Source organism: Bos mutus, chromosome 6 (genome assembly GCF_027580195.1).
Source record: "Bos mutus isolate GX-2022 chromosome 6, NWIPB_WYAK_1.1, whole genome shotgun sequence".
NCBI classification, from domain to species: Eukaryota; Metazoa; Chordata; class Mammalia; order Artiodactyla; family Bovidae; genus Bos; species Bos mutus.
The window spans coordinates 84,952,240-84,978,621 of NC_091622.1; the positions used below are offsets into that span (position 1 = coordinate 84,952,240).

The following is a 26,382-nucleotide window of genomic DNA, read 5'->3' on the forward strand; positions in this document are numbered from 1 at the left end:
TGCCAAAAATTACTTTATATTTGGTAGTGGTGGCTTAATTGCTAAATAATGTCCGACACTTGTGACCCCATGGACTATAGCCCACCAGGGTCCTCTGTTCATTAGATTTCCCAGGCAAGAATATTGGATTGGGTTGTTGTTTCCTTCTCCAGGGGATCTTCCCAACTCAGAGATTGAACCCAGGTCTCCTGCATTACAGATGGATTCTTTACCAACTGAGCCAACTTTATATTTTGTCAAATTCAAAACCATTTGGCATAGATCAAAAGTGCCTGTGGATCTTTTGAACAGGACCAAATGTCTTATGGACATTTTGAGTAGGACCAAATGTTTGTTAATCTTTCTTACAATTAGTTATCTGTATTTTCTTTTTATTCCAAGTCTGGATTAAAGTTCTTCGAATTCTTTGTTATCTCTAAGTTACTTTATTTATACATATATATGTTATTTATACGTTTAGTCACTCAGTTGAGTCCAACTCTTTGCGACCTTGTGAACTATAGCCCACCAGGCTTCTCTGTCCTTGGGAATTCTCCAGGCAAGAATACTGGAGTGGGTTGCCATGCCCTCCTCCAAGGGATCTTCCCAACCCAGGGATCAAACCCAGGTCTCTTCCGCATTGCAGGTGAATTCTTTATCATCTAAACCACCAGGGAAGGCCTATTTATACATAGGAAGTAGTTAATAAATATTAATGAGCTTTATACTATGATGGGAGAAGGCAATGGCAACCTACTCCAGTACTCTTGCCTGGAAAATCCAATGGACAGAAGAGCCTGGTAGGCTGCAGTCCATGGGGTCGCACAGAGTCAGACACGACTGAAGCAACACAACAATACTATGATGACTCATTATTGATTTTTATCTCTGATAGTAACTAATGAATTATTATTATTACATACTTTGGTAATATATGTTTATTTATTACTTTTAGATTATTAATGTATAAACTATAAGAGTAGAAGACCATGATTAATAAACTATTCAGTAAACACTCTAAGGAAATACACAAAAATGTCATTGATACTTTATTATGCTGATACCATTCTAAGCACACAATGAAGAGAATATAATGCCTTCTTAAGAGGGTATTTTGGGTCTAATCCATCTATCTTGAAGATTTTGTTAAATATCTTCCTTACCAGTCCAACAATGCAGGCCTTAAATTTAAAAAATAAAGTACAATTATAAATTTTTAGACTTAATTTTATTTAGTCTTTAGGAATAATAAAGCATAATAAAAACATTGTAGAAGGTAGTTAAAATAATAAAACAATGTTGATCTTTCATATGCAAACTCTGAAATTCTTTGAATATTCTCTTATAAAACACTAATGTCAGTAAATAGGAAAACATTACACATAACTAAAGCAGCTGGAAAAAGAGCAAGTATTTCTTAGATCTCGGAATGAAATTGCAATGTAGACCCTTTCATTTTCTTTTCATAATCCTCTTCAAATCTTTCATACTGGGCTACAGTAAACTGATTTTTCCAGTCTGCTGAAACACCTAAAAAGAAAGATGAGGTGGTAAATTTTAAACTAATGTTAAAAATTTCTAATATCAATTTTAAGCTTAATTACTAGCTTGTATTTTTAGACCTCTAACTTTATACTGCTATATCTACTCCATAATTCTGTTCTTCACCTCCTACTCCCACTCCCAGACTCTTAGACCTTCCTAATTTTCCAAAAATCTCTGTGGGTTTTTCCAATATCTTATATAAAGAAATAACTTGTTGAATAGCTTCAGGAAATGTCACTGAGAGAAAAATCCAATGTCTCAAAATCTTTACTCTTTGATTTTAAGAGCTTGATTAATAAAGGACCAGAAAGCTTTTCAGACATTTTAAAACTATCTTTTCCAGTGTAAAATGATAAAAAGTTACTAAAGTTATTAAAAGGTTTCTATGATCAAGTAAGATTTAGAAACTACTATATTCAATGTAATTAAATCTATTTCATTATTATTGTATTGTTCTTTCAATCTTCTTGATACTAACCACATCTAAAACCTTAAAGGAAGAAATAGGAAGTAGTATTTATAATGCATATCTAATAGAAATAATGTCATTTTCATAGGGCAATTAAGAAGAAACATTTGGAAGCCCAGTTTTAGAGAAAAAATGAAGAAAACATGCCAAAACAACCATCAATCTGGCCTAGGACTTCTTAACCTTGACATTTTATTTATGTATATCTCCACTGTTGATATTTGAAGTCAGCCAGTTCTTTGCTGGGGAGGATGCGGGGGTTGTCCTGTGCATTGTGGGAGGTTTTAGCACCATCCTTAGCCTCTATACATTGGAAGCCAACAGCGAACCCCTAGTCATGATCACCAGCAATGACTTCAAATGTTGTCAAACATCCCCTGGGAGGCAAAATCATACCTGGCCAAGATCCAGATATTCCCAGCAAGGCTTATCCATTGCACAGTTCCTAACCTCCTAAAAATATCTCTAGAATGTACTGATGCATTATAATTACAATTTCCTTTAATAGTGCCTTTACAGGTTCTCGTCAAAACATCTGTTCCTCCAAAACTGTCTTAGATTATATTAATATTTACTCTCTTCTTCACTGTAAAAAGATTTTACACCTATGTCCATTGTAGTATGTTGTGTGATTCCTCCTTGCCTCATTAACTTTGGGCTTGGATTTTTTGTATGCTTTGGCCAAAGGAATTTGAATGTATGTGGTATATAGCACATCTGAACAGAAACTTTAAAGGGCCTGGCAAGTTTCCAACATCTTTCTTGATCTTTCTCTCTTTTTTGAGGGCATAGCTCACAAAAGGGCAGCTCTTTCAGTCTGGGTTTCAGAAAGAGAAGACACAAGAGGCAGAGCCCATGAGAGTCAAACAAAACTAATCAGAGTCAAAAAGAAATGAACAAAATTGCTGCAGCCACAGTTGGCCAACATACAACAATATTAAACAAAAAACAAGTCCCTAAGCTACTGAGATTCTTGGGGTTGTTTGTTTTAGCAAAAATGACTAATGCATACACAACTAACAGAATTTATCAATCTCATCATAAGGACAAAGACATACACACACATTTTGTTCATTCACTTAGTTGTGTCCAACTACAGCATTCCGGGCTTCCCTGTCCTTCACCATCTTCCAGATTTTGCTCAAATTCGTGTCTGTTGAGTTGGTGATGCCATCCAACCATACACACACACACACACACACTTCAACTCAACATATATTCAGTAAAGGAATATTTTGTGCAAAATGTTGACTACAGTTCAATACTTGAGTATGCAATGATTTATCATAATCATAGAAACAATCTCAAGGAGTTGGATTTTCTTTCATGGTAACCCACTCCAGTACTCTTTCTTGCCTTGAAAATCCCATGGACAGAGGAGCCTGGTAGGCTACAGTCCATGGGGTCACAAAGAGTCGGACACGACTAAACGACTTCACTTTCATTTTTCAGTAATTTATTCCCAGTATTATTTAAGCTAGTTACCAACTATAGCAAAAATTTTAGGGAATATGAAGAATATCTAGATAATTCAGACAAATAACAGTCATCCTTCTGATACATCATTGAATGTCAAAATCTATACTTATCAACACATAGATTCTTGAATAAACGTTTTTTACTAGGAAGCTTGTCTTACATGTTAGACTTACAATAATAATAAATATTTTTGCCATGAATTATTTCCTTTAATAATTTTTTTCATAAAACTTTCTCCCCAACATACTTAATCTCTTCCCATTTACTTTGATATTGTTCTTATCTGCCTACATACAATGTCCATAATATTACTATCAATTTGTATAGAAGCTAATATATAATGTATATAAAGCTACCTTTTCTCATGAAGGGAGACACAGAATGGTCCATACAAAATTTTGGCATAGTCGTATAATTTGCACTAGGATTTTGCTTCATCATATCAAAGGAGCTATGATAGAGGATTTTATCCACAGTTTCTTCTGGAAGGTCTTTATCTAGAAATTTTAATAACTTCTGAATTTCACACTTTGGATCCTAAAAAATATTATAAAGAAACAGGATTATTTCAGGTAGATTTAGTCATGAAGTAAGCAATGCATTTTATAAGGATCCATATATCAATGTGTCAGAGGAAATATTTTTATAGTTTTATATGGCCTTTTCAATTTCCTTTCCCAAGTGTATAATCCTATTCTTGATTATACCAGACAACCATCTGCTAAAAGGAAGAGGTAAGATTTGTTTCAAAAAATGGAAAAAAAAATAGGTCAATATTCAACTTTTAACTTTCAAAAGTAGAATTATCCTGTAGAATAATAGATGGTGATAAAACAAACTTGGGTCTCCTGCATTGTAGGTGGATTCTTTACATACTGAGCCACCAGAGAAGCCCTATGATATTATGGCAAGGTATAATTAAGATAAGATATAATTATGACAAGATGAAATTTTCAAAACCCCTTTATCTTCTTTTTATAGCATATCTAATATTAAGAATAGATTTCCACCAAGCATTTAAAGAAGAATTAATATGAATATTTCTCAAACTCTTCCGAAAAGTAGAAGCTAAGAGAATACTTCCAAACTCATTTTATGAAGCCTGCCTTACCCAGACAACAAAGCTAGACAAGTAGAGTATCAGAAATGAAAATTGCAAGTCAATATCTCTGGTGAATATCAGTGCAAAAAACATGAACAAAATACTGGCAAACTAAATTCAACAGCACATTAAAAGGATCATATGCTATAATCATACCATTTCTGTCCTTTATGGAGCCCATCTTTGCATGAAATGTTCCCTTGGTATATCTAATTTTCTTGAAGAGATCTCTAGTCTTTCCCATTCTGTTGGTTGCCTCATTTCTTTGCATTGATCGCTGAGGAAGGCTTTCTTATCTCTTCTTGCAATTCTTTGGAACTCTGCATTCAGATGCTTATATCTTTCCTTTTCTCCTTTGCTTTTCACTTCTCTTCTTTTCACAGCTATTTGTAAGGCCTCCCCAGACAGCCATTTTGCTTTTTTGCATTTCTTTTCCACAGGGATGATCTTGATCCCTGTCTCCTGTACAGTCACGAACCTCCATCCATAGTTCATCAGGCACTCTATCTATCAGATCTAGTCCCTTAAATCTATTTCTCACTTCCACTGTATAATCATAAGGGATTTGATTTAGGTTATACCTGAATGGTCTAGTGATTTTCCCTACTTTCTTCAATTTAAGTCTGAATTTGGCAATAAGGAGTTCATGATCTGAACACAGTCAGCTCCTGGGCTTGTTTTTGCTGACTGTATAGAGCTTTCCATCTTTGGCTGCAAAGAATATAATCAATCTGATTTCAGTGTTGACCATCTGGTGATTTTCATGTGTAGAGCCAACTCTTGTGTTGTTGGAAGTGGGTTAAGAAGAGGTGGCAAGAATACACAGAAGAACTGTACAAAAAAGATATGCACAACCAAGATAATCATGATGGTGTGATCACTCACCTAGAGCCAGACATCCTGGAATGTGAAGTCAAGTGGGCCTTAGAAAGCTTCACTATGAACAAAGCTAGTGGAAGTGATGGAATTCCAGTTGAGCTATTTCAAATCCTGAAAGATGATGCTGTGAAAGTGCTGCACTCAATATGCCAGCACATTTGGAAAACTCAGCAGTGGCCACAGGACTGGAAAAGGTCAGTTTTCATTCCAATCCCAAAGAAAGGCAATGTCAAAGAATGCTCAAACTACTGCACAATTGCACTCATCTCACACGCTGGTAAAGTAATGCTCAAAATTCTCCAAGCAGGCTTCAGCAATACATGAACCGTGAATTTCCAGATGTTCAAGCTGGTTTTAGAAAAGACAGAGGAACCAGAGATCAAATTGCCAACATCCGCTGGATCATGGAAAAAGTAAGAGAGTTCCAGAAAAACATCTATATCTGCTTTACTGACTATGCCAAAGCCTTTGACTGTGTGGATCACAATAAACTGTGGAAAATTTGGAAAGAGATGGGAATACCAGACCACCTGACTTGCCTCTTGAGAAACCTATATGCAGGTCAGGAAGCAACAGTTAGAACTGGACATGGAACAACAGACTGGTTCCAAATAAGAAAAGGAGTATGTCAAGGCTGTATATTGTCACCCGGCTTATTTAACTTGTATGCAGAGTACATCATGAGAGACGCTGGGCTGGAAGAAGCACAAGCTGGAATGAAGATTGCAGGGAGAAATATCAATAACCTCAGATATGCAGATGACACCACCCTTATGGCAGAAAGTGAAGAGGAACTCAAAAGCCTCTTGATGAAAGTGAAAGTGGAGAGTGAAAAAGTTGGCTTAAAGCTCAACATTCAGAAAACGAAGATCATGGCATCCGGTCCCATCACTTCATGGGAAATAGATGGGGAAACACTGGAAACAGTGTCAGACTTTATTTTTATGGGCTCCGAAATCACTGCAGATGGTGATTGCAGCCATGAAATTAAAAGATGCTTACTCCTTGGAAGGAAAGTTATGACCAACCTAGAGAGCACATTCAAAAACAGAGGCATTACTTTGCCAACAAAGGTCCATCTAGTCAAGGCTATGGTTTTTCCAGTAGTCATGTATGGATGTGAGAGTTGGACTGTGAAGAATTGATACTTTAGAACTGTGGTATTGGAGAAGATTCTTGTGAGTCCCTTGCCCAGAAAGGAGATCCAACCAGTCAATTCTAAAGGAGATCAGTCTTGGGTGTTCTTTGGAAGGAATGATGCTAAAGCTGAAAGTCCTGTTCTTGGCCACCTCATGCAAAGAGTTGACATATTGGAAAAGACTTTGATGCTGGGAGGGATTGGGGGCAGGAGGAAAAGGAGATGACAGAGGATGAGATGGCTGGATGGCATTACCTACTCAATGGATGTGCATTTGAGTGAACTCCAGGAGTTGGTGATGGACAGAGAGGCCTGGCGTGCTGCAGTTCATGGGGTCGCAAAGAGTCGGACACGACAGAGTGACTGAACTGGACTGAACTGATGCTATAATCAAGTGAGATTTATTCTGGGGATGCATAAATGTTTCAACATCTGCAAATCAATCAATGTGATACATCACATTAACAAAATCATGAATATAAATCACATGATCATCTCAATAGATGCAGAAAAAATCATTTGACAAAATTTAATACTGATTTATGATTAAGAACTCCCAACAAAGGGAATAGAGAAGGAACATACATCAGTAAAATTAAGGACACATATAAATCCAGAGCTAACATACTCAAAGGTGAAAAGCTGAAAGTTTTCTAAGGCTAGGAATAATGGTTAACCATACTCAATAATACTCTGTTATAAGTTTTAAAGTTGCAGAGAGAGTATATCTAAAAATTCTCATCACAAGAAAAGATATATATATAACTCTGTGTTGTGATGTATATCAATTAGACTTATTGTGGTGGTTATTTTATACTGTAGACAGATATTGAATCATTCTTTTGTACACCTGAAACTAATATTATATGTCAATTATATCTTGATAAAATAACGAATAGATATACCTCTCAGAGAAATCTCTTATATTAGAAAAAAGATATTCTTTCTACCTCTCACACTTATATAGATATTTTGATAGTCTGAGTATATGAGGACAGTAAAATAAAAACCTGTGCACTTTCCAGCCCAGGGAGTGGTAGGGAAGAGAAAGAGACAATAATGAAGAGGAGAGATCCATTTCATGTATTCCTTGTGACTTTCCTTCTCTATGCATCAGGACTGGACCTAGAAGAGCACGTTAGGTGTAATGAAAGAGTTGCATTCAGATCAAATAGCTTGTGCCCTGCTACCCACTGGGGAAGTGTTCTTCTTGATGCTCTAAACCAGACTGAAACAGAGAGCCATAATTTTAGTGAACTGATGAGATCAGCCAGAAAACAATCTGAGCTTTCACTTTCCTAAGACATCCATCTCAATTCATGGAAACAGAACCAGAAAGTTTCTGTGGTGGCTCTAATAGAATCTATTTCTTATAACTGCATAACTTAACATGGTAGCAATAAGATACACGCCCTAATTCTTCAAGCGGAAGAATTACTATGAAAGTTGAATCCCCAGTTGTGACTAGTCTATCATGTGAAAGGTACGTGGAAGAGTGAGGGGAAAGGGTGGAGAAGGCTTGGAATGGTAATATTTCGGGCAGATCTGATAACAGAGACACTGGAACCCTTGATTAATTTTGAGCTTTTTCTGACAGAAGATGTAGATTCTCCTCCCATATTTGAGAAGATTCAAATTCCTTGGAATAGGAAATGGCAACCCACTCCAGTATTCTTGCCTGGGACATCCCATAGATGGAGTAATCTGGCAGGCTTCAGTCCATGGGGTTGCAAAGAGCCAAACACGACTTAGCGACTAACCAACAAAAACAAAACTTCCTTAGCTCAAAGACCTTATTATGACCTAATGTGGGAACTTCTCTTTCAAGATACTGCTTATCATCTTCAATCTCTATTTGTTGCTTCTTGTCCCATAATTAGGGTAATATACCACACCATAATCCAGAGTGGCAAGTGCAAAGTGGTTTGAACAGGTTGCATGGGAAGCTGAGAATTTGACTAGCAAATCTGCCAGAGAGGATTGCCTTAGGTGGGTAAGGTAGTTTCTTTAGGGGATGTGTGTGGAATAGATTTCCCAAATAAGAGATGAATGAATCATAGTCATCCAAGGGAATTTAGGTGTGGACAGGTTCTCTGAGAGACATTCAGTTTAAGAGATGAGACATATTTCTTAAATGAATTACCTAAATAATCAGGACAGGATAAGTTTTCAATCAAATTGTAGAATGAATTCTTTTCAATGCTAATGATTAAACTGAAGAAGAAAAAATAAAAGTTATATGTTTTAGAGATTACATAATAAAAATTACATTGCTTCCCCAATATCCTTGCCATAATAGTATAGGAGACTAAAAAACCATAAATAAACATATACATAAAATAATTAGAGATGGTTGATACTATGAAAATAACAATAGCAGCAAAAGAGACTTTAGTAGACAAAAGATAAGTTATCTGATCTTGTGAACATGAAAGAGCTCTGTGGAGAGGTAATACCCGCGACATGAAGCATGAGAAGAGGTTAATCTAAAAATAGTAGGAAAAATGTTTCAAGTAAGCTCAATTTTTTGAGAAATGGAAAATGGCATCAGAAAAGATTGGAGAGACAGACAGGGACTAAATAATGTGCAAATCTATAAATTATCTTAATGTTTTATACTTTGGGGCTTCCCTGGTGGCTCATCAAGGCTAAAGAATCCACTTGCCAATGCAGGAGACACAGGTTTCATCCCTGCGTCAGGAAGATACCCTGAAGAAGGAAATGGCAATCCACTCCAGTATTCTTGCCTGGAATATTCAATGGATAGAGGTGCTTGGTGGGCTAAAGTCCGTTGGGTCATAGAGTGTTGGACAAAACTTAGTGACTAAACAACAGCAGCAGAGACAGAAGTCATTGAAAGATTATTAGAAGACAGTGGACATACTTTGATTTAGATTTTAAGAATATCATTCTCTCTGAGTGAATAACAGAAGCAAAATTAGTTCAAATATATCAAGACAGTTGGCTGAACTAGAGTAGGAGACAGTATTAGCATAAAGGAGTAGATTAAGTAAAAGATCAAGTTTCAAGGCTGAATTAATAGAACAGAAGATTAGTCATGAGGACTTGCCAGATGGCACTAGAATTAAACAAACAAACAAACAAATCACCTCCCAGAGCAAGAGACTAAGAGACATCAGTTGGACCCCTGGTTGACAAAGATCCCCTGGAGAAGGAAAATCGCAACTCACTTCATTATCCTTGCCTGGAGAGTCTCATGGACAGAGGAACTTGGTGGGTTCTGGTCCAGCTCAGTTCATTTTAGTCGCTCAGTCATGTCTGACTCTTAGAGACCCCATGGACTGCACCATGCCAGACTTCTCTGTTCATCACCAGCTCCCAGAACCTACTCAAACTCATGTCCATTGAGTTGGTGATGCCATCCAACCAACTCATTCCCTGTCGCCCCCTTCTCCTGCCTTCAATCTTTCCCAGCATCTGGGTCTTTTCCAGTGAGTCAGTTCTTTGCATCAGGTGGCCAAAGTATTGGAGTTTCAGCTTCAGTATCAGTCTTTCCAATGCATATTCAAGATTGATTTTCTTTAGGATGGACTGGTTGGATCTCCTTGCTGTGCAAGGGATGCTCAAGAGTCTCTCCAACACCACAGTTCAAAAGCATCAATTCTTTGGCACTCAGCTTTCCTTATAGTCCAACTCTCACATCCATACATGACTACTGGAAAAACTATAGCTGTGACTAGATGGAACTTTATTGGCAAAGTAATGTCTCTACTTTTTAATATGCTGTCTATATTGGTCATAGCTTTTCTTCCAAGGAGCAAGCATTTTTTAATTTCATGGCTGCAGTCACCATCTGCAGTGATTTTGGAGACCAAGAAAATAAAGTCTCTCACTATTTCCATTGTTTCTCTATTTGCCATGCAGTGATGGGACCAGATGCCATGATCTTAGTTTTCTGAATGCTGAGTTTTAAGCCAACATTTCACTCTCCTCTTTCATCAAGAGGCTCTTTAGTTCTTCTTCACTTTCTTCCATAAATGTGGTATCATCTACATATCTGAGGTTATTGATATTTCTCCCAGCAATCTTGATTAAAGCTTGTGCTTCATCCAGCCTGGCATTTCACATGACATACTCCACATATAAATTAAATAAGCAGGGTGACAAAATATAGCCTTGACGTACTCCTTTCCTGATTTGGAAACAGTCTGTTGTTCCATGTCCAGTTCAAACTGTTGCTTCTTGATCTGCACACAGATTTCTCAGGAAGCAAGTCAGGTGGTCTGGTATTCCCATCTCTTTCAGAATTTTCCACAGTTTGTTGTGATCCACACAGTCAAAGGCTTTGGCATAGTCAATAAAGCAGAATGATTTTCTGGAAACCTGTTGCTTTTTCAGTGATCCAGCAGATGTTGGCAATTTGATCTCTGGTTCCTCTGCCTTTTCTAAAACCAGCTTGAACATCTGGCAGTTCACAGTTCATGAACTGTTGAAGCCTGGCTTGGAGAATTTTGAGCATTACTTTGCTAGCATGTGAGATGAGTGTAATTGTGCAGTAGTTTAAGCATTCTTTGACATTGCCTCTCTTTGGGATTGGAATGAAAACTGACCTTTTCCAGTCCTGTGGCCACTGCTGAGTTTTCCAAATGTGCTGACATATTGAGTGCTGTGCTTTCACAGCATTATCTTTTAGCATTTGAAATAGCTCAACTGGAATTCCATCACCTCCACTAGCTTTGTTTGTGGTGATGCTTCCTAAGGCCCACTTGTCTTCACATTCCAGGATGTCTGGTTCTAGGTGAGTGATCACACCATCATGATTATCTGGATCATGAAGGTCTTTTTTGTATAGTTCTTCTGGGTATTCTTGCTACCTCTTCTTAATATCTTCTGCTTCTGTTAGGTCCCTACCATTTCTGTCCTTTATTATGCCCATCTTTGCATGAAATGTTCCCTTGGTATCTCTAATTTTCTTGAAGAGATCTCTAGTCTTTCCCATTCTATTGTTTTCCTCTATTTCTTTGCACTGATCGCTGAAGAAGGCTTTCTTATCTCTCCTTGCTATTCTTTGGAACTCTGCATTCAAATGGGTATATCTTTCCTTTTCTCCTTTGCCTTTCACTTCTTTTCCTTTCATAGCTATTTGTAAGGCCTACTCAGACAACCATTTTGCCTTTTTTCATTTCTTTTCCATGGTGATGGTTTTGATCACTGCCTCCTGTACAATGTCACGAACCTCCATCCATAGTTCTTCAGGCACTCTATTAGATCTACTCCTTTGAATCTGCTTATCACTTCCACTGTATACTCATAAGGGATTTGATTTAGGTCATACCTGAGTGGTCTAGTTCCTGAATGCTTCTAGTCTATAGGGTTGCAAAGAGTCCGAAAAGAATGAAGTGACTTAGCACACACAGATTACTCATATTTATAGATCAAAAAGAAAAGAAAGTGTGATACAAAGATGAATCTTAAGTTTCCTTAAAAATGAAGAAATAGTAGTTTGCTCTTACCTGTTTCATGTCTTCATAAGACAGATAAAGTATGCGATAATCTTTTTTCTTCTCCCACCAGCCCTTAACATGGTCATACCAAGAACCAAAAGCCACTAAATTGAGACATAAAATGATCACATAATTAAAATATTTACATGAAGTAAAGAATTGTTCAACATTATTCCCAGTCATCCTCACACATCAGTATGATTACTTATTAGTTCAGGAATGAGGGGTGGTAGGATAAGAGAAACATATCAAATAATTCCTGTTCTCACCCAACTTACAATCTTAGAAAGGATGAAATACTTCTGTTACATGATGAATTGTGTCCCCTCAAATTCTTATGTTGAAGTCCCGATCACTAGTACTTCAGACTACAACTGATTTTGGAAATAAACTGAAGAAGTAGTTATTAGGCAAAAAGGAACTAGAAATTGAAGATTTAGAAAATTCTCAGCTTATCCATATTGAAAAAGGATCTGAGAAAGCATACTCTGGAAAAAACACCAAGGATGTGATTGGCAGCATTCATCAAAGAGGTTCAGTGTGTGACTTAAAAATACAATTAGTTATCTCAGTGAAAACACTGCCAGTTTGCACTGAAGGGACAGTGGCAGGATGAAATGTGAGAAGACTGTTAGACTTCTGGGTCCCTACAGGCAAGAAATAAACCAATAGAGCCATGTGGCTGCGAACATGCTTCTTTCTTCAAGGATGACCCTAAAGGAGGTTCAGAGGTCATCAGGAAATAACAACAAACATGTACAATGAGACCATATGAAGATATAGGGAGAAGATGGTCACCTACAAGACAAGAAGAAAAGCCTCAGAAATCAACCCTGAGTACACCTTTATCTTGGACGTCTAACCTTCAGAACTGTGAGAAAATAAATGTGAGTTGTTTAAGCCATTCAGTCTGTGGCACTTTTCTACGACAGGCCTAGCAAAAAAGATACAGCTACAAATAAATAAAACTAAAATTACAAGAGCAAGATGGCAGATACTAAGTAGCACAGAAGGTAAGTGGTATTGAAGTTCATAGGAGAGTGAGAGGGAGAGAAAGACAGGGACTGAGAGGTTAGGAATGGGATGTGGAAGAAGCATAGAGTTACTACCATAGGCATGAATATGTTTCCTAAAAGAGGCTCTGTAGAAGAACAAAGACTTGAATATAAAATTTTCACTCAAGAATTTCCAGTTTATATAATAAAAATGGAGGAATGGTAGAGAAAAGGAAATCCAAAAGAAATGTACAAAATCAAAACAATACAAGGGGAGGGACAGTAAGAAAGTGCTTCTCAGTGATCACTAAGCAGTAACAAAACAGAGACTTAGGATTGATGACTCTGTAAGTCTCATATTCCCCAAAAGTCTTTAAAGGGAAGAGACTATATGTTTTATCTTTTGCTTTGTCTATCTTCTTCATACACTAGTAGAATGTCGGGCACATATTAGGTTTATAATAAATATAAAATTTGTATTTAAACCTTATATCTCCTTGTAAAAAGATTTTTCACAATGGAACTCTATCATTAAAATAAGATTTAGACTCACCCTTTCCAGTCATGAATTTATCTAGGAATTCCTCCCAGGTACCAGGATCTGGATGCATTTTTGCCATTTGGTAAAAATAATAGTAAGACACGGCTACATCTTTAGCATTCCGTGCCACATAGACCATCTGTGGGGAGATAGGGAAAATCATCATTTCATTTATATTCTTTAATCACTTATATTTTTTTGCTTACCCTGGCAGAATGTTTATTTTCCTTTTTTAAATCATAACCTAAGCTTTATATTTATATTCTGACATAGTATATTCATGACTATATATAATACAAAAACTTCTCATATCTCACTTCCCTGATTTGTCTTTAGTCTTTCAAAAGAAGAGCATCTCTTAACATATGGAAAACCAAGTATAATAAGAATTACAGTAAATATTGAATTTTAAGAAAGAACTAACCTTGCTCTTAAATTGAGAATATTTCTCTGTATAACTTGTTAAAACTAATAATGAAAGGAAAAAGCAAGTTTATAAAGCTGAAAAAGCACCTTATCTTTTATTGAAAAGAAACTATTATTTGGGTACATTTAATCAATGTACATAACGATCATTGCTGTTTATAATGATTGACATGGGAGTAAAATTTATGTATTAAGATGCCAAGTATGTTTGAAGGCAGACATTTTGAATACATTTCCTAATAAAAGTGATATTGCTATGCCTTGCTGGAAAATCCTGTGAAGTCCATTAAGCCTACTTAGCCCCTGAAAAAGCACACCTGAAAACAATGAAGCCCTAGCCACTTAATGCAGTAAATATATTTCTAAGTAAAAATGTATTTCAGGAAGAAATCTCCTTTCATCTAGACAGAATCTGAGCTTTCTTCTTCTTTTCCAACTGATGGAGAAAGGAAATGGGAACTTTTATAATCCCATACCACTGGTAGTTCTCGTATTCTGGACAGGCTTAGAAAGAAGAAAGAAGTGACATGAATGGAGAGGGATTTTTCAAAAGTTTAGAGCTTGGACTCTGTTGCTGATACAATTTTTTGAGAAAATACTAAACTTTGCAAATATTCTCAATTGATTTCTGTTTCAATACTGAGAGACCATGGTGGTGAATCAACTGCTTTCTTATCACCCCTTCTATTTCTTTAATGAAGTCTGTGAGATAGAAATGTAGATAAAAGGCTCTCAGAGATATTCCCCAATTCTCCTAATACCAAGGTATTTCTGGGAGTTTCTATGAGTTTTTACTTCAAGATTTAAGATGATAAACTATATCCTTACTTCCTTATCACATTTGTTTTAATTAGATTTTGAATGAAAAACAAAGGTAGACACAAACACACATACAAAGACATTTTGGATAACATAAGTATAATCAATCAATTTTTCAAAAGAAAAACTACAGCTGAAAAACAACAGCTGTTTTGCTCATTCTATTAAAGATGTAGTGATAAAGACATGCTCTAAACACATTTCTCAGATCTACAGGTCTGGTGACTGTCTAGCTTTCCAGATTCATTTTCCAACCACATTAAACCATTTGTGGAATCTGCCTCATGCCTTGCTGTTTCACATGTTAGGCTATGTACATATAGTTTTCTTTTTCTAAACTGACCTCGTTAATCTGAAAATCTCCTACTTTTTCTTTAAGATGTTGATGAAAATTTTCCTTCTTTTATGAGACTTCTTTCAGGACTTCCCTTGTAGTCCAGTGGTTAGGACCCTGTGCTTCCACGGCAGGGGGCATGGGGTTCTATCCCTGGTTTGGGAACTAAGTTGCTGCAAGTTGTGCAGCATAGCCAGAGAGAGAGAGAGACTACTTTGCCCCAAAGAATCTTTACTTCATGTACTGGCACTTACCTTGCTGATATGTAATTATTTTTTCATGTTTATATCTATCTATCTATTTATATATAGATATATATATATATATTATCTATCTATGATATCTAAATCTAAAGCTATGTAAAGTTGCTTGGAATAATTAATCATTAGGGAAATATAAAGTAAAACCACAATGAGATGCCACCAGTTTGCCACCATTTACCAGTATGGCTAAAAGTAAGTATTTTTAGCTATATTTTGGATTGATGAGGACATGGAGAACTTAGACTCATATACTACTGATCAAAGTGTACACTAGTGCATATGCTTGGAAAAGAAATTGGAAAATTTTTTTCTAAAGCTGGACAAATGCATACTTTAAGATGCAGTACTATCCCAAGATATGTAACTAAGAGAAATGTATACATATATGTGCTATTTTATATTTGCATAAGAATGTGCACTGCAGAACTATTTTTATTACTGACAATAAACAACAACACAACTGTCCATCAATTATACCATGAATAAGTAATTTGTGGAATATTCATGTGTACATATTAGAATGCCTAACATCAGTGGTTCTCAAATGTTAATATGAACCAAATATGCTTGGAGGTCTTATTAAAACTCAGATTGCTAGACCCTAAGCCCATAATTTCTGATTCAGTAGGTTGGATTTGGGCCTGAGAATTTGCATCTCTAGTGAGCTACTTTTGCTCATGATACCACAATTTATGATGTAAACAGGTCTATATTAAGGGAACCAAGACAAAAGCAAAATAACAAGTATGGTAAGAATTGATCCCACAGATATTACATTAAATGGAATAAGCTAAAGGTGAAACTCCAGTATTTTGGCCACCTCATTCGAAGAGTTGACTCATTGGAAAAGACTCTGATGCTGTGAGAGATTGAGGGCAGGAGGAGAAGGGGACGACAGAGGATGAGATGGCTGAGTGGCATCACTGACTCGATGAACATGAGTCTGAGTGAACTCCGGGAGTTGATGGACAGGGAGGCCTGGAGTGCTGCAATTCATGGGGTCGCAAAGAAGTTGGACACGACTGAGCGACTGAACTGACTGAACTGAAACATTCAAGAGAATAACTTTACAAGAAAAACAGGCAAATCACTTTATCATGAAAACATTCACAAATAATGATTATCTCTGCAAATGGGGATGGGTTCCTGTCTGGAAATGCACAGGAATAGAGCTTTATCTGGCTCTATTCCTCATTTAATTCCTTGGTCAATTTCTTGTTCTGGGGTCTAATTTCATGGGTATGCTCACTTTATGAAAACTCGTCAATCCATATCCTTAGCATTTATGTACTTTCCACTATAAACATTACATGAATTAAAATACTTATTAAAAAGGTAGCTTGAAACAAATCCATTGTTATTGTTACAACAAGTCCATTGTTGTAAGTCATGTCCAACCCCATAGATTGTAGCCCCCTAGGCTCTTTTGTCCACTGGATTTCCCAGGCAAGAATACTGGAGTGAGTTGCCAGTTCCTTCACCAGGGGATCTTCCTGACCCAGGGATTGAACCAGTGTCTCATATTGGCAGGCAGATTCTTTACCATTGAGCAACCAGTGAAATCCATAATATAGTAGTTAGCTAAACCTGCAACGTAATATTTTGCTGTTGTTTAGTCACTAAGTTATGTCCAGTTCTTTTGCCACCCCTATGGATTGCAGCCCACTAGGCTCCTCTCTCCATGGGATTTCCCCTGCCAAAATACTGGAGTGGGTTGCCATTTCCTCCTCAAGGGAATTTTCTCAACCCAGGGATCCAACCTCCCTTTTCTACTTGGCAGGTGGATTCTTTACCACTGAGCCATCAGGGAAATGTTATAAATTATAATATGCTGTATGTTATAAATTATATATAAGTTCATATTGGTAAATTAAAATTATACTGAGTTAATGAAGGAGTTCTGGATTATCTAAATATCCATTGTTTAAAAGCAATGAGTGAAGGGATTTAGACAAGAAGGCATTTTAGAAACAAGAAAGCCTGAGTGATTCTCAGTGTTTGGGCACTGAGAATAATCCTTTATCTATAGCACTTGTGTCCAGTGGTATTATTTTGATCCTTGGGATATATGGACAAAATTATTATTTTTTCAATGATTTATCCAGGGATTGCAATTTCCCGTCTTAATTTCTGCATAATTAGTCAAAGTAATCACAACATAAAGTTTGCTGTTTAAAAATTTGCTACCTTGCAGTTATTTTTCCAAAATGAAGAAGGGAGAAGTTGGACAGGTAGGTGTTTTTTCACTAATCTAGGAGACTGCATGTCATTCAAGTCCTCAACACCTGCAAGCGTAAAAGTTAAACTACATTTTAAATATGGAATCATAAGGTTAATTAAAATATAACCTAAGACTTTGTAAACATTAATTCCACTATGTGACTTGAAATGGATATATGACTGCATATCCTCATATACTTCTGAGATCCACAATAAAGTAAAAACAGATAAATTCTGGTGAGCTAGGATTTTTTATTTGTAAATAATGGGGCTTATTATCTTTATAAGTGTCTATAAATCCTCAGATAAAAGGCTTGCTGAGGCAGTAAGTCAAGTGCTAGTTGTCCAAGTTTTTCCTTCATTTATCTTCCTCTTTTATTTATTTACAGTATGGGAAAATTTAACTACAGGACTTCAAAATCTCTTTCCAGCTTTTTTATATTCAAATCTTAAAATCAAATTAAGCCATGAGATCCATGACTAATTTTAAATATTTTAATAATACAAAACCACATATTCCCATCATCATTTTATTTGAGTCTGTGAACATCAGCTACATAATAGTAGACACGATTCTATAATGAATCAAACACCGAATTTTCTACATATAATGATCACACATTATTTAAATGTTGAAAGCTTTAATATACTCATTAAAATGTCCTCATATGTAGATATTATCTTTGGGAAGATAATAAGTTGACTATAATAAGGGTATTGGCATAGCCAAATTCTTACTCTTTTATTGTAGACACTTATGATTCAACTGTGCAAGCTCTATTTGTATCATTTTCCATCACAACACTTTCAAACACCACAAAAATAGGGATTTAATCCTATACAGAAAAGGAACATTAAGAGATATAACCATTTGTAAGTCTTGGAATTATTAATTCCATGAATGGCACTCGTTTGTATATTGCATCTCTTTTACATTTCTCCTCATCCCCATTGTTATAGATCAAATCCAATATTTCACTAATCCAGGTTGTTCCTGAGGAAAAAAGAATCAAAGAAACTCAAAACTTCTGTGTTAAAATGTTTGGCAAAACTAATACAATTATGTAAAGTTTAAAAATAAAATAAAATTAGAAAAAAAAAAGTAAATTAAAAAAAAGAAGTAAATACAAGACAATATCTCTAAGCCTGGAGACAGAAAAAAAATGTATATGAGAGGGTTAATAGAGGTAGAGAAGCACTGTAATATATTAAAAAAAAAAAAGTGTTCTTCATTTGCGTTTTGTTTTCCTAGGAGATAGGAAATATCAGTATCTCTTTTCTTAGGCGATATCAGTATCTATCTTGAACATATACATATGTATTGTGTACATATGTATGTATGTGTATCTATATGTCTAAAATCTGATTAAAATAACCATAAGAGTAAGGCAGGCAAAGGACGTAAGCATGACTTTTTAAGAAGACAGAATTTAAATAGCAATAGCATACCCTCCTGGGTGAAATGGATGAGGGAATTAGTCACATTTAGTGAATCTGACCAGAAGCTTGTATATTTCCTATTTAACTAAAAAGATTATTAGTTTGGGGGACAAAAGAGCACTTCAGGTAAAAATGTTCAACATTTGGTGGAATGGTGAACAAGGGAAACAAGACATTGTAAATGCATCCATAGAGACTCACGCGTCATTCATCAACAAAAGACAATGGATTCTGAATGAGCAGGGCAGACCAAGTCACTCTGATCTTCTGAGATTGTGCCTCACTGGTCTTTTGAGAAATGGACCTAAGTGTATGAGAATATAGTCTACCCAATTGTCTACGGCACTCAATGATCAGGGTGTTGAGGCACTGCTAAACAAACAAACAAAACAAACATCGTAGTACCTCGGAGAAAAATACTTTATTAATTGTTTCTATCCTCTTCCTCTTTACCCAGTGTGTAATGATAGTCTCTAAATTGCATAATCGTAGATCAAAACTAAATATACAAATTAAATAACTGATCTGTGCACACAGCATTTCTGAAGAATGATCTGTCTGTAGATGCAATTTTGAGTACTTTAGACTTCCTTACTATTCAGTCCTTTCTTGTGGACAACTCTTCCTCTTCCTTGTCCCTACATCATGAGCATGGGTCTCTCTCCTCTATCCTTCTACATAGACAATTATAGTACTAAGAAAAAGATGAGTCAAATCATTATCACCCTTGAACATTTTGTTGCTTGGTCTGATTTCGGCTTGGGCTTCCCTCATGTGGTAAAGAATCTGCCTGATATTTCAGGAAATGCAGATTTGATCCTTCTATCAGGAAGATACCCTGGAGAAGGAAGTGGCAACTCACTGCAGTATTCTTTCCTGGGAAATCCCATGGACAGAGATGCCTGGTGGCCTACGCTCCACGGGGTCGCAAAGATTCAGACACAACTTAGTGACTAAATGACAGCAAATGGTTTTGGCTTAAGCAATGATTCATGAGGGGGAGAAAAAGAGACCTAAATGCCAAAGTACAATACAGAACATTTTATTTCCTATTAGTGGGTGGTTCAAATGGTGGCCAATGAAATCTGATTGAAAAAGATGCCAACTTATGGTTTGAACTGTAAATGTTTACTTTCCACAATATTTGAAAAAAATAGCATATGGTTTAGCTCATTAATGAGTTCATTAACTTGAAACTTTTTATAAAAAAATCAACAGGGCACCAAATATTAGTAATTTTAAGATGTAATCTCAATAGATTGTAAAGGAAATGAACTAAAAAGAAAATAACAGGAATAAAGAGTGTAGGATTAATTTATATGAAGCCATTTAGCTCTTACTATGCCAGAAAAAGTTCACCTTCAAGGATTCCTTTCATAGATGAACTGTTTGAATAATGGTAGCTTCCAAAAATTGTCTTTAGTATGCTCCCAAATATCATTTGTTATTGTTGTTTGTTGCTAAGTCATGCCCAACTCTTTGTGATGGACTGTAGCCCACCAGGCTCCATGGACTGTAGCCTGCCAGGTTCCTCTCTCCGTGGGATTTCCCAGGCAAGAATATTGGAGTGGGTTGCCATTTCCTTCTCCAGGAGATCTTCCAGACCCAGGGATTGAATCTGCATGTCCTTCATTGACAGGTGGATTTTTTTTTTAATCACTGAGCCACCAGGGAAGCCCCCTTAACACCATATACAAAAATAAATTTAAAATGGATTGAAGACCTAAATGTAAGGCTGGATACTTTAAAACTCTTAAAGGAAAACATAATTAAAACACTCTCAGACATAAATTGGAGAAGGCAATGGCACCCCACTCCAGTACTCTTGCCTGGAAAATCCCATGGATGGAGGAGCCTGGTGGGATCCAGTCCATGGGGTCACTAAGAGTCAGGCACAACTGAGCGACTTCACTTTCACTTTCCACTTTCAGGCATTGGAGAAGGAAATGGCAACCCACTCCAGTATTCTTGCCTGGAGAATCCCAGGGAGAGAGGAGCCTAGTGGGCTGCCGTCTATGGGGTCGCACAGAGCCGGACACGACTGAAGCGACTTAGCAGCAGCAGACATAAATTGCAGCAAGATCATTTTTGATACACCTCCTTGAGTAGTGGAAATAAAAACAAAAATTAACAAATGGTTAGGTTATTGTTTTTGTTTTTGTTTTTGTTTTTGAGCTGCATGAGTTTTTGCATATTTTGGAGATTAATCCCTTGTTGGTTGTTTCTTTTGTAAATACTGTATTTTCTCTCACTGTGAAGGCTATCTTTTCATTTTGTTTATATTTTCCTTTGCTGTGCAAATGCTTTTCAGTTTAATTAGGTTCCATTTGTTTATTTTTGTTTTTATTTTCATTATCCTAGGAGATGACTCAGAAAAGATCCTGCTAAAATTTATGTCTGAGAGTATTCTGCCTATTTACCTTAAAGAATTTTATAGTATCCAGCCTCACCTTTAGATCTTTGATCCATTTTGAGTTTATGTTTTTGTGTGGTGTTAAGAAGTATTCTAATTTCTTTGTTTACATGTAGTTTTTCAGTTTTCCCAGAACCATTTATTGAAAAGACTATCTTTTCTCCATTGTATACTCTTGCTTCCTTTGTCATAGATTAGGTGACCATAGGTGTGTTGATGTGTCTCTGGGCTTTCTATCCTATTCCATTGATTTATATTTCTGCAGTATATATATTTGTCCAATATATCCAGAGAAAATTATAATCTGAACAGATACATGCAGCTAATGTTCATTGCAGCACTATGTTTACAATAGCCAGGACATAAAAGCAACCTACATGTCCATCAACAGAAGAACGGATAAAGAAGATATAACACATATATACAATGGACTACTATTCCACTGAGCTATGTAGCACATATATGTGTGCATGCTAAGTTGCTTTAGTCGTGTCCAACTCTGCGATTCTACTGTGTGTAGCCTGCCAGGCTCTTCTGTCCATGGGATTCTCCAGGCAAGAATACTGGAATGGATTGCCATGCCCTCCTCCAGGGGATCTTCCTGACCAGGGATCAAACCCACAGCTTTTATGTCTCCTGCATTGGCAGGCAGGTTCTTTACCACTAGCACCACCTGGGGAGGACTAGTGGTCTAATACAATGGACTATTCCTACTGTAGTATATATATACAACAACCTACATGTCTATCAACTGAGAAATGGATAAAGAAGGTGCAGTACATATACACAATGGACTATGGGCTAACCATTAAAAACAATGAAATAATTCAATTTACAGCAACATGGATAGACCTAGAGATTGACATACTGAGTTAAGTAAGTCAGACAAAGACAGACACCATATGTTATCACTTATATATGGAATCTAAACAACAACAACAACAAAAACAGTAAAAGTGAGCCTATTTACAAAACAGAAACAGGATCACAGATGTAGAAAGCAAACTTATGGTTACTAGGGGGAAAAGGGGGAGCGAGGGATAAATTGATATATGCACAGTATTATATATTTATATATATATATATATATTATATAGAAGAGTGATACCTAATAAAGATCTACCATATAGCACAGGGAACTCAACTCAATACTCTGTAATGATCTATAGGGAAGAAGAATCTAAAAAAAAGAGTGAATATATGTATAATTGATTCACTGTGCTATATACCCAAAACTAACACATTGTAAATCAACTGCACTCCAATAAAAATTAAAAATAAAACAAAACAAAGGTTGACTTAATGTTTTGCTGCTTGTGAATATATCAAAAAAAGCAGAAACAAAAGAACACATATGTTATCAGTGACTATATTTCCTTTCCTAAGCTTATACTTCAACAAAGAAATGTAAAGTAGATTTGGTCCTAAACAATTTGAGCTTGGTGTACAGCTCTTTTCTATAATAGTGACAAGAGAAAGGAAAAGCAAGCTTTTGCTAAAAGAAACATATTTTTCATGTCTATGAAGGTCTGCATAATACATTTGTTTACTTCCTAGTAGGAACCCTATATTCTCATGCAATGTTTGTAATTTTGGCACATTAGAATCCCCCAAGCTTTGCAGGGCTTTCCTCCTAGGACCTGTAACATATAGCTTTGAGGTAGTTTTAATATTTATAATCTAAAAAAAAAGATCGGTAGTCAGTATACTTATTAAAATTTTATTTTCCTCAATTCTTTTAAGAAATGAAGCAGGAATATAAAGGAAAATTGACTTTAGAGAGTTCTGTAGTCAGGACAGTTGGTTGATTATGAGTGCAAGTAAATTAACTGGATAAAAGGCAAGAGAGAGCCTCATCTCTCTGATACCTTTCTATATATCTAACACTGGATAAAGTGGAAAGCTATCATAAAAAGATCTGAAGGAATACACATTTTTTAATTGAAGTATGGTTGATTTAAAATATTGTGTTAGTTTCATGTGTACAACAAAGTGATTCAGTCATATATGTTTTTGAGAAATACAAGATATTGATTCTTTTAAAAAAGTTATTTGCTTACATTATTTTTAGCCATCTTGGGTCTTTGTTGGGGCCACTCTTTGTTGTGGTGCATGGGCTTCTCACCACAGTGGCTTCTCTTGTTGCAGAGCACAGGCCCTGGGTGTGTGTGCTTCAGCAGTTGCAGAATGCAGGCTCAAGAGTTGCAGCATATAGGCTCTAGAGTGCGGGCTCAGTAATTGTGGATCATGAGCTTAGTGGCTCCATTACACATGTAATCTTTCAGAACCAGGGATGCAACTCATGTCCCCTGCATTGGCAAGGAGATTCTTAACCACTGAACCACTAGGGAAGTTAAAAAATTATTGATTTTTATTGTTATATTAAACTCTCCTTTCTGAAATTGTGTACTAAAGTGAGAAGGTATTTTGCTTAGAGCAAAATACTTCTAAATTCAGTTCAGTTCAGTCTCTCAGCCATGTCCGACTCTTTGTGACTTCATGGACTGCAGCATGCCAGGCTTCCCTGTCCTTCACCTTCTCCCAGAGTTTGCTCAAACTCATGGCCATCAGGGCAGTGATGCCATCCAACCATCTCATCCTTTGTCGTCACCTTCTCCTCTCATCTTCAATCTTTCCCATCATCAGGGTCCTTTCCAATGAGTTAGATCTTTGCATCAGGTGGCCAAAGTATTGGAGTTTCAGCTACAGGATCAGTCCTTCCAATGAATATTCAGGACTGATCCCCTTTAGGATGGACTGGTTGGATCTCCTTGCAGTCCAAGGGACTCTCAAGAGTCTTCTCCAACACCACAGTTCAAAAGCATCAATTCTTTGGTGCTCAGCTTTCTTTATAGTCCAACTCTCACATCCATACATGACTACTGGAAAAACCATAGCTGTGACTAGATGGACCTTTGTTGGCAAAGTTATGTCTCTGCTTTTTAATATACTGTCTAGTTTGGTCATAGCATTTCTTCCAAGGAGCAAGTGTCTTTTAGTTTCATGGCTGCAGTCACCATCTGTAATGATTTTGGAGCCCAAAAGAGTAAAGTCACTGTTTCCATTATTTCCCCATCTATTTGCTATGAAGTGATGGGACCAGATGCCATGATCTTAGTTTTCTGAATGTTGAGCTTTAAGCCAACTTTTTCACTCTCCTCTTTCACTTTCATCAAGAGGTTCTTTAGTTCTCCTTCACTATCTGCCTTAAAGGTGGTGTTATCTGTGTATCTGAGGTTATTGATATTTCTCCCGGCAATCTTGATTCCAGCTTGTGCTTCATTCAGCCCGGCATTTCTCATGAGGTATTCTGTATATAATTAAATAAGCAGGGTGACAATATACAGCCTTGGTGTACTCCTTTCCCGATTTGAAACCAGTCTATTGTTCCATGTCCAGTTCTTATTGGACTGCTGCAAGGTCAGGGGCACTAAGTGCATCAGTGCGTGCAAGGGACCTTTTGTAGGAGGTTGCCATTATCTTCATTACCTCCACCCTAGTTTGGTCTCAGGTCAAAATACTTCTAAACATATTCACAAAATAAATACGTTTGAAATAGCAAAACACTGTTTTACAAAATATGTTTGAATATTAAAATAAGCAAAATATTTAAACATTAACTTGTATAGAAAGTTTATGTGTGCATATGTATTCTAATGTTCTTAAATTCTTTATCTGTGTAGTTTGTTTTTGCTTGACTTTAAAAAGAAATTCCAATAGCATTAATTTCCGCTCGGATATAGCCTCCACTCAGTTGCAGACCTTTCAAAATAAGAAGTGACTTTGTATAACTTAAAACTGTCCCACAGCTGCTCCAGATATCCCCTTGTCAAGTGATCTGTCGATCATTGGGCTTACACAGGTGGATCAATAGCCAATCAGCTAGTACAAATAAATGAAAAGATCTTACCAGATTTGGGATAGGTGGTGATCAGAAGGTCATCTGGTCGATTTTCAAATGACTCCACCTGGGACCACTCCTCAACAATGCTCCAAAAAAGAGGGATGCCCTGAACATCCACCAACTCCCTCCTGAATATATCCAGCTTGCTGTCCATTTTTGAAAGACTAGATTTTAAGCAAAGAGGAGCAGGTCTTTGTTTTAACCACATCAATCAAATTAAGAAACAAGTTAATATTGTATTAAATAAAGTGATATTTCAGTACTCTAGATCAAGTAGCCTAGTCACAAGACTCTGCATTATGAATCAGTGGCATAAGAAGGTATTATAAAAACTAAAGAGGTATCACACAATTCATTTACATGTTTATGTTAAATAATAAAGCTGCTGCTACTGCTGCTAAGTCACTTCAGTCGTGTCCGACTCTGTGCGACCCCATAGACAGCAGCCCATCAGGCTCCCCTGTCCCTGGGATTTTCCAGGCAAGAACACTGGAGTGGGTTGCCATTTCCTTCTCCAATGCATGAAAGTGAAAAAGTGAAAGTGAAATTGCTCAGTCGTGTCTGACTCTTAGCGACCCCATGGACTGCAGCCTACCAGGCTCCTCCATCCATGGGATTTTCCAGGCAAGAGTGCTGAAGTGGGGTGCCATTATAATAAAGCTACTGAACTTTAAAGTCAGGAGAACGTGTCTTAACCACAGTGCTCCACCAATGCATTGCATGGTCAAGTAATTTACAATGGAAGAGCCAAGAATATACAGTAGGGAAAGGAGAATCTTTTTATGAAATAATGTTGGGAAAACTGAACAACTACAGGCAAAAGAATGAAATGGTACCATTATCTTACACCATACACAAAACTTAACTCAAGATGGATTGAAGACTCTAATGTAAGACCTAAAACCATAAACCTCATAGAAGAAAACATAGACTGGAAGCTCTTGAAATGATTTTCTGGATTTGAAACTAGA

At 36.6% G+C, this 26,382-nt stretch overlaps 1 protein-coding gene across 1 annotated transcript; it reads right to left on the minus strand.

Moving 5' to 3' along the window:
- Nucleotides 1–1,396: 1,396 nt before the first annotated feature.
- On the minus strand, nt 1,397–25,565 carry LOC102280803 (sulfotransferase 1 family member D1). Its single transcript, XM_005902040.2, has 7 exons — nt 25,418–25,565; nt 18,523–18,648; nt 17,622–17,719; nt 13,605–13,731; nt 12,066–12,160; nt 3,829–4,009; nt 1,397–1,509 (listed from the first exon to the last, which is right to left on the minus strand). Exons 1-7 carry the CDS (start codon nt 25,563–25,565, stop codon nt 1,397–1,399), a joined length of 888 nt encoding a protein of 295 aa, XP_005902102.2.
- Between the last annotated feature and the right edge of the window lie 817 nt (nt 25,566–26,382).